Below are 15,403 nucleotides of genomic sequence, written 5' to 3'. Positions count from 1 at the left end.
AAAATAAGGTGATGGATACAAAATGGAATCTGGACAAATTTGAACAACAAACCAGTCTAACTTTACAATTTATCAAGAAGTGAATGATTCCCTGTATACTTTCTAAATGTCTTAATGTATAAAGTGCTTTTTTGTACAGTGGTATTAAGTGGTAAGCTAATGATCATAAAGCAGTAATGTTAACTACAGCACCATTTACCCATAAATACTAACCATACTACAGTTACTGTTTGCCGAAATGCATTTCTTGTCATCACACCATTGGCACCCATTTGTATTGGCAGTACAGCTGGCACAATCTGCATATCTGTAACATCTGTCATCAGAAGCAGCTATAATACAAATGGGAGACAATACATCAGCACAAAAAAGAAAATCTTACTCTTCTTAATTTACAATATCTATTTAAGAATAATTAAGAATCACTCAGACATTTTTTAACCAAAGAAATGACCTTCAATTTCAAAGTAAGTTTTCTAAAGATCAATACTACTTTGTAGTTCAATTGTGTTTACAGGATTTTAAGGACCTTTTACCCCCATTATAATTATTCAATATACAAGGATCCTACAGCCATTTTAAATTCCCATATTTTGGGCCAGGCACAGTAGCTCACGCCTGCAATTCCAGAACTTCGAAAAGCCAAGGCAGGCAGATCACTTGAGGTAAGGAGTTCGAGACCAGCCTGGCCAACACAAAACCCATCTCTACTAAAAATACAAAAATTAGCCAGGCATGGTGGCACACGCCTATAATTCCAGCTACTCAGGAAGCTGAGGCAGGAGAATTGCTTGAACCCAGGAGACAGAGGTTGATCACATCACCGCACTCTACTCTGAGTGACAGAGTGAGACATTGTCTCAAAAAATAAAATAACATAAAATAAATAAATTCACACATTTTGGGGGTCAAAGAATTTACAGATATTTTACTGAACAAACAAAAGAAAACATCATAACAAATACTGTTTATCATTCTTTCTAAAGATACCTAAAGGTGTCTGAATTAATATAGATTAGCAAAACTTAAAAATACATTTATTAATTGTAGCCTCAAAAATGTATAAAAATCCTCACCATTTATAAAAAACAAACAATATTTATCCAAATAATTAATTAGCTAGTTGACTAATAATTAACTGGTAGCTTTTCATAAGTCTCACTTATCTATTCACCATTTTATAAGAAATATAAAACCAGGTCATTAGTCATCAAATGCTAGAAAATTTTTTTCATATGGTATGGTTTGGCAATAATTCAGGAAGAAAAAATAATACCACATAGAAAATAAATTCTTTCATTTTATTTCTTTGAATCTCACAGTATTTCTTAGAAATGATGTATTGGAAAGCATTTTAAATGTATTATAAAATAATTCACACATATGAGTATGTTACATATAAAATATTGATATGTATACTATACATACAGATTTCAAAAATAAAGCGAAAAACAGCAAGTAAATTTATTAAATAATTCATCACTAGCTTCAAACATTAGAATTCCTAATTAGGATATTATAAAATTTTCCTTTCTGTAGCTACTAAAGTAATTCTTATAAGCAGAAGATACTTCTGTAGAAGAGAAATTTTGCTGCCAGAAGGAGGAAAAGAAATTTACCTGTTTTAGGAGGGCACTTTGCTCTAAGAATATTATTAGTATTCCCAGATTCCCAAGATTCACAGTGATTTTTATTCCAAACACATTTTATCCCTGGACCAGCATTTTTACAAAGTTCTTCATCTCTGAAAGCCTTGCAATTTGGAGGCTTGTATACAAGGATATCATTAAGGAGTACACTAGAAAATCCCCCAAATATATACATGGACCTATTAAAAACAAAACAAGAATCTTAAAGAAATGCTATTAAAAGTCTCTATGATTTAGTTATAAAAATAAGCATAGGTTTAAATATACATTTTATACTATTTTTAACTGCTTCTGTTAGTACTGTTCTGTAAAATCATATTTCTAACATATGATATAAAAACACCAGAGAAACTACTATATAATTTCTTGAAGACTTTTCAAATAAAATATGAAATATCTATAAATCTTAACATATTAAGAAAACATTAAGTCTTCAAAACATGTTTTATTATTAGTGCAAGAAAGGAAACAAGGATTATATACAACATTGCTTTTGTCAGAAAAATAAGTATTGTTTTTAATAAAGTAGAAAACAATATTTTAAAAAATAGATAATAGCTACACATGGACAAGACACACTTTAGAACTACTATCTGGAATTATAATTTTTCAAAATAGACATAGAATTTTGAAATTAGACACAGAGTTCTTCTTATGATGTTTCATTCTTTTAAAATAAGAAGACTAAGAGTAAAATAATCAAAAAGATCTTTAAAATATCAGTTTGGAAAAAGAAGCCTAGACAATACTAAATTAATACCAGCCAGTGCCAAAAACATTTGAGATGCCCTTAAAACAGCACTATTTTTTAATCTCAAAAATATTATTAATAAATTTAATCAGTCAAAAAATACTTCAAGAATTATTTCATTATTTTAAAAAGTAAAATAAAAATCAACCAGAGAACCCTAGAGGTTTTATGTTTCACAATTTTCATTTATTAGTGTTTTGACAGCCAATTGATAAAAGTTACACAGTTTAATTATGATTAAGTCATTTATGGCAATAGTGGATAATTTTTACTTAATTAGGATAAGGTGGCAATAAATTTAACTTATAAAAAGGTCATTCTGATTTACAAATGTTAAGTTACTAAATGAGCTAGCAGATTGTTTACTGTCACTGGATTCCAAATTACCAAATTTTTGTCATAGAAATACAAAAATTATATTAACTTAAATGGGGAAAGCAATGTAATGACCACTGAGTCCAATTTCCCAATGGATATAAGGAGTTTAAGATCCAAAGAGGTTAAAAGACTTGTCAAAAATCACCCATTTAATAAATGACAGAACTAAAATGAGAATCTAATTCTTCTCACTTTCCTTGTTCTCCTTGATAGAAATTTGGGGCTAGCCTCTCTATCATTTCAATTCCATCTCTTTAAAAGAAAAGACATTCCTTATCTGATCTCTGGAAAAATAAAAGAAGGCAGGATGACTTAAAAGGGTATCTGACGTTTTATCTCAGCACCTTTCCTTTAACTACTCCCCTGTCCCTTAAGTATATTAAACAAAAAAAGGAAAAAAGGATATGATTAACAAATCAAAATGTATTCTGTGGTAGAGCAGAGATACATAAAATCCAATACCATTAAGTGCCAATGATAATTTTCTAGAAGAATACCAGAATATGAGGATAGTACGACTGATATCCGTGACTCTCTAAAAATTGGAAATGTGCTTCTTTTACCCATTAATGACTACTGCAGAGTGTCCAAATCGGTTGACATCTCTATGAAGATTTGGTTTTGGTAGTATTTTCCATTCATCACAAGCTAGAAAAAAGAAAACAAAACAAATGAAATAAAAGAATAAACAAGACAAATAATATAAATAAATCACTCGCCAAATTAAAGATATACTATGTACAAGCAGGAAGCAAAAAAATTTTTTTTCATTAATTTTCCATGACCTACAATTTAGTATAATTACTCAACTAGCATTATTCCCTAAATAAAAATAACTGTTGCCTAAAATTCTCATAAGTAATTTTAAGTATATGAGAACAAGAAAATGAAAGGAATGAACTTAGACGTATTTTATATTGGAATATTTTTAAAGACATAGTTTTATTAAATATACCAAGTAAAATATGAATATCAGTTTAGGGCATACCTATCTGAAAGTTAAATACTAAATTAAATATTACATGTATGCATACAAAAGTAATGGTATCTATAATGTTCACTGAAAGAATACCTAAAAATATAATCATCAGGATAAAATATTTAAATTACTTTAATGTTTTGATATTTCAAAAGAAAGGCTTTTTTATGTAGAAGGAAATTATCTTAATTGCAAAACTTCTAGATAAAAAATAAAAATCATAAAAAATCCACTAACTATATAAAAACTATGGAAAGTAATTAAGAAAAATGTATATAATTTCAACACTAATTTCTTCCACACTACCACTTCTTTTTTCACTTAGTTTATCAAATCCTGTTCTACGGAAAATTGGTCATATTTTTAGTTATGATCTGTACTTGTTTATTCAGTAACTTGAGATTTTTTAAATAATCTCTAATTTTCTTTTAAAGGTTTTTCAGTTGGCTTTTACTATTTTGGTCTTCAATCTCTTTGGAACTTATTTTTGTATATGTGGTAAGCATCAAACTTAATTTTTCCCATATATCATACTTTCCAGATATTTCCAAGTATATGTCCATGCACCAAATTTCCCAATTTTTGAACATTTATCCTTGACCTAACTTGTGCATCATTTAATTTCTGTATTGTTACAGTTTGCTTTTATTTTATCATTTTTAAATATAGACATGTGTGAAGCTCAAAAGTCAAATATTTCTACAAGGCTTCTCTCTCACACACACATACACACAAAATCCACTGCCCCCTGTCTTCCCAAACGTATTCCAGAATAATGGAGTTAAGCACTTTTAATTCTAAATAAATAGCTAGAAAGAGTTGTATCTTTTGTTTGTTTTTGTAATTTCATTTGTTCTAAATAGCATGCTTAGTTCCCACTTTCGGATAATTTGCCTGAGTTCCTTCTTCAGAAGGTGAAGATTAAGCTCTTACATAGATTTGCACACACATACTTCCTCTTTCTTCATTCTCCCTGTACATTTATATTATAATTTTGTTTAGAGCAATAGTCAGTTTCTTATTTGTCTTTTTAGAGATGGGGTCTTGCTATATTGCCTAGGCTAGTCTAAATTAATTCCTGGGCTCACGTGATCCTCCTGTCTGAGCCTTCAGAGTTTCTGGAACTATAGTTGCACATCACCACTATCAGCTAATGTTCAGTTTTATTATATGGTATTATTCACAGATAAGCCAAATTACATACTATATTTTTCTTAATAACTTATTTTCTCCACAAACTATATTTTCACTTTTTTGCTTAATTTCCTATATATCTACTGCTAATTCTCCCACAACCCTTTGCCAGATGTGTACATTTCTTCTCAATATCTGCTAATACATCAAGTTATCTGGCAATTTCATTTACTTTCTAAAGACATCCCTTCTGAAATTCCATCTTTCTTTCCCAATCTGAACTTAAACTGCTCTCTAGGCCTATTACAGCATCATAAGGATTCCCTCCATATTTCTCCTCTGTTATATATTCTGTTTCTTAGATTTTATTTTTTCTGTTTTTATTTATTTATTTAATCTCATACTTCAATAGGTGATATAAACCTAAACTAAATAAAGTGTACGTTGAAGGTGTATTTTTTGTAATTCTGCAATTCTAAAAAAATGACTTTATTCCACTCTAACACTTTTAGCATTATTTGATTGGTTTTAGAATTCTAACATGGAAAGCATTTTCAAATATCAAAGATATTAGTCCACTCTCCTGGCTTCTAGTATTGCTTTTTAAGGTGCTATGCTATTGAGTCTTATGATTTATTTGTACCATTTCTTTTCTCTCTCTAGAAGTTTTAAGGTTCCTTTTGCCTCTTTGTAATGAGCTTTGCTATGAGTCTTTCATATTCATTCTTCTGGGGTTCAGTAGGCTCTTTTCTTCTTAAAATTTGTGTACTTCAATCCCAAACATATTTTTTGAATTATTCACTTGATAATTTCCTTTCTATGTAAAATGTCATGTTTTTTGCTTTTTCAATTCTATTACTCAGATATAAAGTTTTCTGGAATAATCATCTAAATTTCTTACTTTTTACCCTACTTTACGTCTGTCCATTGTTCATAATGCTTAATGGAAATTCTTTACTTTATCTTCAAATCATTGATTTGTTTTCCTAATGCAAATTTCCAAGAGCCCATTTTTTTCCTTTTCTGAATTACCCATTTTTATTAAAATCTCACATTTTGCTTCACAAATGGAACATCTTCTATCCATAAAGATTTAATTTATACTCTCCATATATTAGCTCCATTTTCTCTAATTTCTTATTTTTTCCCACATTAGACATTTTGGTAAAATTTAATAACTTTTTGTAATTGTCAAAATAACTGGCTGCAAATTTAAGAGTGAGGCACTACAAAAGTCATTAGGAATTTTGTGCTTAGGAAGGACATGTTGACTGTTAGGATTCTGATCAAGTGGGACCATTTCAGTTAGAAATCTCCAAATGTCTGTATTTATACATGCTTTCTCTTAAACTGGTCAGACTCCTTCAGGTAATTTTCCAGTCTCCTGCCTGGAAACCATAAATCGGACTAAAAGCATTTTAGAAAGGACCTAAGTGTATGAAAGTAGCAAGAGGGTTTCACTCTTAATATGTATACTTTCATTTAGTCCCACTGTTTACAAAATAGTGCTTATGCTCTCAGTCATGTTCTGGTTTGGTTTGGTTTGGTTTTTAAAGCACACACATCCTTGCAGAAGAGAAACATTACAGTATAGTAATAGTAATGTAATTATACATGAGGGAAATTAATATAGACAAATAATAAAACATAATTCTACTTCCAGAAGTTCTTTGCCTTTTAACACATGTAGTGATAGGAAGTGACAGCTTTATTACTATCTCCAATACATCATCTTCAATTACACTAAAAGTTTAAAAAAGAATTATATACAATATTTTTTATGGATGTTGGTGCTGTTCAACAAAATATTTCAGTTCCTTTCCTCCAGGCACAAGATAAAATTATATTCCTACAATCACTAGAGGTTGGTTGTATCAATGTAATGCAAGCTACTGCAATATGTGTTTCTGGTTGGAGGCATTTAATTAGCAATGAAAGACTCTGTGGAAGCCTATTAACACAGTCTTCTGTCAGCCTGGGTACCTAAATGATGACAAAATTTTTTTTTAAATCTTCCCTACCAACCAATGATGAACATGTATAATGGGTGAAAAATAAATTTTATTTGGTGTTAATCATCTGAAGTTTGGATATTTCTGTTAGACATGGATACATGCTGCCCATATCATCATTCAAAAAAAAAAAATTTTGTTGTCTGGGTTGCCAGTAGTGCTATCAGTGAATAGTCAGTTGCAAGCTGACCTCACAAACTGCCTGAGGGACAGAGGCCCACTTCACTCAAGGGCACACATTTCCTAGAATGACCCATATCCAATGACTGATCCATGTGGCAGCATAAAGGCCTGGCCATTCCAGTCCAACATGAGAGAAGGATGACCAATTATTTTGCCTTCAGTCAATCCTTACATGGTTGACTAAGGTTACCCATCCAGCATCAAAACTCAACTTCTCCCTTTGTCCAATTCTGCTTCATCCCTCTATCTCTTGCAAAGGCATTGATTGTAAGGGTACTCCCAATTAACATCATGAATACTAAACTCTACCTCAGAGTCTGCTTTCCAGAGAACTCAAACTCTGACTTGTTTCAGGAATGATATAAGAAAGTAAGAAATAAGTTGGAGTTTGAGAGCTGGATCATACATTGCCAGGCTAGCAATAAAAAACTCATCATTGGTGGTAGGTGGAGCACAGATAGCCCTTGGCACAAAGTGGCCATCGAGAAACTGCAAAAATATAAACCAGTGGTAAATCAGGAAGGCATGCCAATGGAAGCAAATAGTATAGCAGGAGTGAAGTACTAGATGCTTGAAAAGTATGAGGAAGGGTAACTGTTGATAGGAGGTGAGGGAGTACAGGTGGTATGAGATTCAGAGGGGAGCTTTATCAAGGGGGCCAGAACCTTATAATTGGATTACGGAGTTTGTTGATTTGAAAGCATTCTCCCAAGATGCAGGATTTACCTTTCTGACAAGGATGCCACCAGAGGTGATGTTAACTTGCTATTTTGATGACTCCTGGAAACATGGAAAACATGAAAAATATACCCCATGCTAAATAAGGTCAAAATGCCAGAATTGGCATAGCAAACAGTAAAGGCAGTGATTAACAGTCTAAAAACGTACACAAGCTGAAATATATATACTATGTAATACCAGAAAACCCACCAGGCCATTTTATCTATGGAAGGGGCCAGAGGATATGGCAATTACCAAAGCCATGAAGAATATGATGGTGGGAAAGACACTAGCATCACTAAGAATTTTGTAGCTGTCCTCCACCAAAGCTGATGGCAGGAGAAACTGTAACAGAACTGAGCCCAATGATGGGAGACAATAGGACAATAGAGACCAAGCTGTAACACTTAAGGATCAGAAGCCAATCCAAGTGGAGGGTAATTATTGTAATAAGCAGCAAGCTCAAAAGTGTCAATAAAGGAAACTAATTTATAAAGAATTATAGAGATATTTAACAGAACACTGTATCCCTAGAGGCAAAACAGTCGACAAGGGTATTCCCAACTGATATTATCAAAAGAAAACAAGGATGGATGATTAGGGGGTTAATGTTTATGCTGCAATAAAAAGTCACAATGCACTGCTCAATTTCTGGACATGAGCCATTTTTTAAATCCAGAGATGATATATTTTAAATTCAGGAAGGAGAACTCTGAAATACCACATTAAGTGTATGTGGTATTAATTTCCCCAGCTATTCCTCAAAGGCACCCATAATAATTTTATTGTTTAATTTTTGTCTAGAAAGAAAGGCATTACAAACATTTCAAGTACTATTGAACACAGAGTCTGAGTTGAAAGAATCACAATGCAGTCTTGACACACATGTCAAAGGCCATACCATCTGCAGTGGAAAATTATATACCTTTTATTGACATGCCATTGGGTCCAGATAAAAATAGAATGCTTGACCATAGGTAATCAAGTGACTATGTGTTGAGAGTTTGAAATCATGAGCTAGTTCTGTTACCAATTACCCTAAGAATATAAAATGGAAGTGGTACACATGATCAAGTATGGACAAGAACACAGGGCACAAGCAATCTGTATAGGTATGCAGCTCAAATCCCTATGTCATCCACCACTGTTACATCAACACCCCTCTCTATGGCCACATGGGGAATAATCTGCTGTCTAGATAACAAGAGTAAGAAACCATAAATATGTCAGCTTGATACGCTGGCATAAATCAAATGCCTTAAAGCTCAATATTAAATTAATATAATTTGTTTACATGTAGTCTAATCCAATTCTTACATTATAAAGTCTCTTACATTTTTAATCTGTCTGACTGCAATTTATATTTCTTGCCAAGAAGAAAATATATTTCTGGAGCACTTAGGTTATTATCACTTCATGAACAGTTCAAGGCCAAATTAAAGCAAATTCCATAGTTACTGACATCATGAAAACTACAGAAATAACATTCTATACTAACAAAACAGCCACGGTGAAAAGAATGAAGACCAAGGTAATATACACTCTCTGGAATACAGGCTTTAAAAATAAAAAATGAAACACCTCTTAAGGTACTTATTATTTAAGGTGCTAAATATTAATTACAAACCATATACTCAGTACACATAAGATCAAAAAATTAGAGTTAACTGTTCTCGCAAACCCAAATTTGAGTAATAGTACTATACCATCCAAACTATTTACCCATGAGGGATAGATTATTACATTAAAAAAATCAAGCTGAAGGGAGACTGATTTATTTGAACAATTATACATAAAAAATGCAAATGGAATATGTAAATTCACTGGCTAATTTTTCCATAAATGCTTATTTTTTTTCATTATATATTTATTATATACATATATATTCCAGCCAGGGTAGGAAATAGCTCTGCTGTCAGTAATTATATATATATATATATAATTGTAAAGACACTTAAAATATATTTTGGCCACTTAAAAAATCTTTGGGAGGCCAAGGTGGGCAGATCACCTAAGGTCAGGAGTTTAAGACCAGCCTGTCCAACATGGTGAAATCTCGTCTCACTAAAAAATATAAAAATTAGCCGGGCGTGGTGGTGGGCCCCTGTAATCTCAGCTACTCGGGAGGTTAAGATGGAAGAGTTGCTTGAACCTGGGTGGCGGAGGTTGCAGTGAGCCAAGATTGCACCATTGCACTCCAGCCTGGACTACAGAGCAAGACTCCGTCTCAAAAAAAAAAAAAAAAAAAAAAAAAAATCTCTTACTGTTTTACTTAAAATACCAATTTATAAGTCAATCTTAATTGCAAATTTGAAATAACACAGAAACACGTAGGTTTTATGTACAGTGCTCATAACAAGAGGAATATAAAGCAAAGTCTATTTAGCTATTTCAATACTTCTGTAATAAAAAATTACATTTCTGGATGTTGCAAAAAATCTTTTCCCATCTGCCCCTGAAATGTTGGTACTTTACTAGAGTTTTGTCATTTGGCCCCTACCTCAAAACTTCTTTTAATGTTCTAAAGTAAGCACACTTTACCCTTGGTTATCTCATTCCCAATTTAAAAATAACCACACACACATTCATACCCATATCTTCTCTTGGAATTTGTCCCCTGGCATTCATTAAGTAAATATTTATCTAGCTTTTTACTCTCTGCCAGGCTAAGTAGGCATTACTCTTTGACACCTAATCTTAATTGAAATGATTTTATAGTGTTTTAATATACAATGATATGTCCTGTTGCCTTTAGTAAATAGTTTTGATCTAATAAATCATTTTTATAGATTCCCAGATAATGAACACAGTTGAATTCCTAGAATGAATTTTACTTTGTCATAGTTTATTAAACTTTTGAAATATGGTTGGATCCTACTTGTTAATATTTTATTTGAAATTTTTCATTCTACATTCGTGACTTCTTTTCCTGCCTTCTTCCCCCAAGGGTGAAGACATTTAAAACATTTTTCCCTTTTTATATTTTTTAGCTGAGAAATAATTGTACATATTAATGGGGTATATAATTATGCTTCAATACATATAATGTATAGTGATCAGATCAGGGTAATTGGCATATCAATCATCTCAAACATTTAACATTTCTTTGTGTTAAAAATGTTCAATATCCTCATTCTAGATATTTGAAACTATATATAATTGTGAACTATAGTCATCTCGTAGTGGTATAGAACACTACAATGTATTCCTCCTATCTAGCTATAATTTTGCATTTTTGTTGTTGTTGTTATTTATTTTTTTTTTTTTTTTGGAGATGGAGTTTCGCTCTTGTTACCCAGGCTGGAGTGCTATGGAATGATCTCGGCTCACCGCAACCTCTGCCTCCTGGGTTCAAGCAATTCTCCTGCCTCAGCCTCCCGAGTAGCTGGGACTACAGGTGTGTGCCACCATGCCCAGCTAATTTTTGTATTTTTAGTAGAGATAGGGTTTCACCATGTTGACCAGGATGGTCTCGATCTCTTGACCTTGTGATCCACCAGTCTCGGCCTCCCAAAATGCTGGGATTATAGGTGTGAGCCACCACGCCCGGCCTTAATTTTGTATTCTTTTAAGTAATCTCTCTGTGTAAGCTACCACTTCCACCTGCCCTCTTCAGACTCTAGTATCCTCTGTTCTACTTTTGTCTTCTATGAGATCAACTTTTTTGGTTTCCACATGAGTGAAAACATACAATGTTTAACTTTCTGTTCCCGGCTTATTTCACTTAACATAAGGTCTTCCAGTTCCATCCATGTTGCCACAAATGACGGGTCTTCATTCTTTTTATGGCTGAATAGTATTTCAGCATGTATATATACCACATTTTTAAAATTTATTCATCTCTTGTTGGAAACCTAGTTGATTCCACATATTGGATGCTGTGAATAGTACTGCAATAAACCTGGAGATGTAGGTGTCTCTTTAATATACCGATTTGGATAAATGTCTAGTAGTGGTATTGCTGGATCATATAATAGTTCTATTTGTAGTTTTTTGAGGAATCTCCATACTGTTCTCCATAGTGGCTGTACTAGCTTACATTTCCACCAACACCAGTTCCCCTTTGTTTTGCATCCTTGCAGCATTTGTTATTTTTTGTCCTTTTGATTGTAGATATCCTAAATGGGAGGAGATGATATTTTATCGAGTTTTGATTTGTATTTCCCTTATGATTACTGATGTTGAGCATGCTGTCATATATTGTTGATTATTTGTATGTCTTCTTTCGATAAATGCCTGTTCAGATCATTTGCCTATTTTGTTAAATATTTACAAAATGGATTTTTTGGTTTTGTTTGTTTGTTTGTTTACTGTTGAGATTTTTTTAGTTTGTTACATATTCTAGATATTAATCCCATCAAATGAATACTTTGCAAATATTTTCTCCCTTTCTGTAGGTTGTCTTTTCACTCTGTTGATTGTCTTTTGCTGTGCAGAAGCTTTTTATTTTTATATGATCCCATTTGTTTACTTTTGCTTTTGTTGCCTGTGCTGTTGCAGCCTTTTTCATAAAATCTTCTCCAGACTCATGTCCTGAAGCATTTTTCCTGTTTTCTGTTGTTTTATTGATTTGATCCACTTTTTGAGATGAGGGTCTAATTTCATACCCCTGCAAATGAATATCAACTTTTCCCAACACTATTTATTAAAGAGGCTGCTTTTTCAGAGCATTTTTAAATTAATCTTTATTTAGTAATTTTTGTATTCAAAACAGTCTCTCAAAATAAATGTAGACTTATTAAGAATGAGACAGGATCATTATGCATTATCCTTTTTTCTCCTGCATTTTCTATCTTGAGGTCACTATTTTCCAATCAACTTATGGGATGGGGACAGGTAGAGCAAAATTCAAATACATCTCAAAAATATGACTAAATCTACTGATAAAAACTATTTTTGAATGTCTTGTTACACAATTAAATTTCAAATTTTTTCCTATTAAACCAGGAAAAATAAATATCATAGGGTATAATGTTAGTATCAAAAAAACTCTGAATGTAGACTTCACTTTAAATTATGAATACGTCTTATGGTCTGTGTGACTTTAGGTTTAACCATGGTAAATCACAGTGTCTTCTTCTATAAATTAAATATACTAATGTACACTACACAGATGTAATAATAATTATATTATAAATCATGTGTGGCATGCCAAGCACTATTGGAAACATTAGATAAATGTTAGTTCATCCTTCCCTCAAAATGAAAGGTTATTTTTTCTTTTACTTAGTGGCCTCCTTTTTTAAAAAGAATAAACTACTATCTCTTATAGTTTCTATAAGAGATAGTAGTTTCTCCAAGAAATGGTAGTTTATTCTTTTTAAAGAAAGAGAATACCTTGAACAAAGGATACAATAAAGCTTAAAACAGTTGACAGTTTCCTAAATTCATTGAAAAAAAATGTGAATGATTCTAAGGATTTTTCTGATCTACAAAAAAACTGTTTCTTTCAGGTGTCTGGGTAAGTGCTAACACTTTCATCAGTAAAGAGCCCTAAGAATTTAACAAAGTGCATAGAGAAATACTGATAAACAGAGAGAGGAATTAATAAAATAACCTCCAGAAAATAAAAATAATTATAAATATGAAGAGCAAGCACGTTGGAATTTTCATAAGTTTGCCTGAATATTCCAATAAGTTAAATAACTAGATGTCTTAATTTGAATATTATTTTGCTATGAAGTTATATGCCTTACCAAACTGTATCTATCTATCTATCTATGTATCTATCTATATATATCACTCCAGAGAGTTGGACAAAACCAGGTATCCTAGACTTCATTAATTAAGTGATTTTTAAAAAGTACACAGAACTGCAATTTTATTGTATTATAAAATGGTTAAGAATATACATTATTACATATAGCCAATTAAAATATTACTTTCTCAAATACAAAATTACTTTTCAGTTTTTACTGATTTAGTTTTTAAATAATCACCTACAAAGAAATTAGTGTCATAAGTAAAACCACCATGTTCAGGCAACTTATTTTGAAAACTCGATTATTATTTTTAATCTCATTTGAAGTTTTGGCTGTTCTGCTTTCTGCAAGATATACTTCTTATACAAATCCTATTCCCTATCTATTCTTAAATAATTTAACTACAGTAATTACATTTTCATGTTTCTATTTTCCTCTATTATCTTTCTGATGAAGAAAAATATTGTAAATAAGTTGTTTTTCATCTTGTTTCAGAATTCTGTGTGAATTCTAAATAGAAGGTTATCTTTACCAGAAAGTTCTTTTTAAACTTGAAAAGGTGTCATGGTGGCTTTCTGAAAATAATAACAGCACTAACAATAACAAAAAAAAAAATAAGTTTTCTGATTCTAAAATCTGATCTCAAACTAGATTTACAAACTAGAACATTAAGAAATGTGTCATGTCATATATTAGAGTCAAATTAAGCAATGTGTCATGCTATGCGTTATAGTCCACCTATCTTATTCACCACCCTAGCTGTATTATCAGCTGCACTTTAGTCACTTCTTGAAAACACAGATGCCCAGTATCTAATCTCAAAGAATCTAATCATATAAGCCAGTTTTTTTTTCAAACCAACCTCCAAAGAAGATGTCAAGATATGGCTATGTTTGAAAATCACCAGCATATGCCTTCTACATCAATCATGCAATAATAGAATGAGAACTGTGAAGGCAAGGTTATATACCCAAGGTTGATGATATTGACTGTGTAAAATTTACTATGGTAGTAAGATTGAAATAATACATTTCACAACAATAAAAAATGAGAAATGGTACAAATATTTTTATTTGTTTAAACATCGTGCAACACAAAGCCATCAGCTAAGTTTTTAAGTGCTCTCTATAAATGTGCCAAAAAAGTCCTAGGGTACCACAGTGAAGAAACAAACTAGCAACATGATATTTTTTCTGTTTCCTAACTGGTTTATTATACAATGCTTATATATATTTCCACAAAAACATACTCCATGAGGAAAACAGTAAGTCTGAAAGATATTTATTGAAGTATAAAAAATAATATGAAAAATACTTTTCCCCAGAAAATAGTCCAACATTTCATACTCCAAACCCAGGAGGATAAATACAGATTATTTTAGGGAACCTTACTGAGAACTATCTACAAATAAACAAATGAGATAAAGCCAAAGAGTTTTAATCTATGTTGAATTGTGTAGCTGTCTTTATGGTTTTGTTGTCAGTGTTAGCACAGGGGGAATAAAGAAACCTTTGTTAAATTTAAAACTGTTTAAAATACGTTATTCCTTCCTCCAGTCTGAACAATTTGCTTGAAAAAAACAAAACTCATTATTTGCTTCTATATTTCCACAGCATTAAAAAACAAGCATTACTAAGAATAAGGCAATTTGTTGCCAAAATTAAGAACATACAATGGGCCCAACTAATCAGCATGATGTAGTCAATTAGAAAGACTACCATAAGTTTTATGAGTTACAAAAGTTAGATCTGCCACCTACTACCAGCATGACTTTGGCAAGTTCCTGTTACTCTTGTCTGTTTAATCTCCTGAAAATTAGGATAATAATAGTATGCTACAAGGTTGTTAGAGAGGTTAAAGGTTTTGTATATAAAACAATTAACCTAGTACCTAGC

At 31.8% G+C, this 15,403-nt stretch overlaps 1 protein-coding gene across 4 annotated transcripts in view; it reads right to left on the bottom strand.

Moving 5' to 3' along the window:
- Positions 1–15,403, bottom strand: part of ATRNL1 (attractin like 1) — an 811,767-nt gene that overhangs the window by 657,985 nt on the left and 138,379 nt on the right. For all 4 annotated transcript variants that reach the window (XM_039465348.2, XM_074382946.1, XM_074382947.1 and 1 more), the window contains 3 exons: positions 3,342–3,426; positions 1,620–1,828; positions 214–332 (listed from right to left, as the gene is read on the bottom strand). In XM_039465348.2, the coding sequence (XP_039321282.1) occupies positions 214–332; positions 1,620–1,828; positions 3,342–3,426 (413 nt within the window). The remainder of the gene's footprint in view (positions 1–213; positions 333–1,619; positions 1,829–3,341; positions 3,427–15,403) is intronic.

Source organism: Saimiri boliviensis, chromosome 12, assembly GCF_048565385.1.
Source record: "Saimiri boliviensis isolate mSaiBol1 chromosome 12, mSaiBol1.pri, whole genome shotgun sequence".
In the NCBI taxonomy this organism is placed as follows: Eukaryota; Metazoa; Chordata; class Mammalia; order Primates; family Cebidae; genus Saimiri; species Saimiri boliviensis.
The sequence above is the reverse complement of the archived record's forward strand: the minus strand, read 5'-3'. Positions and strand labels throughout refer to the sequence as shown.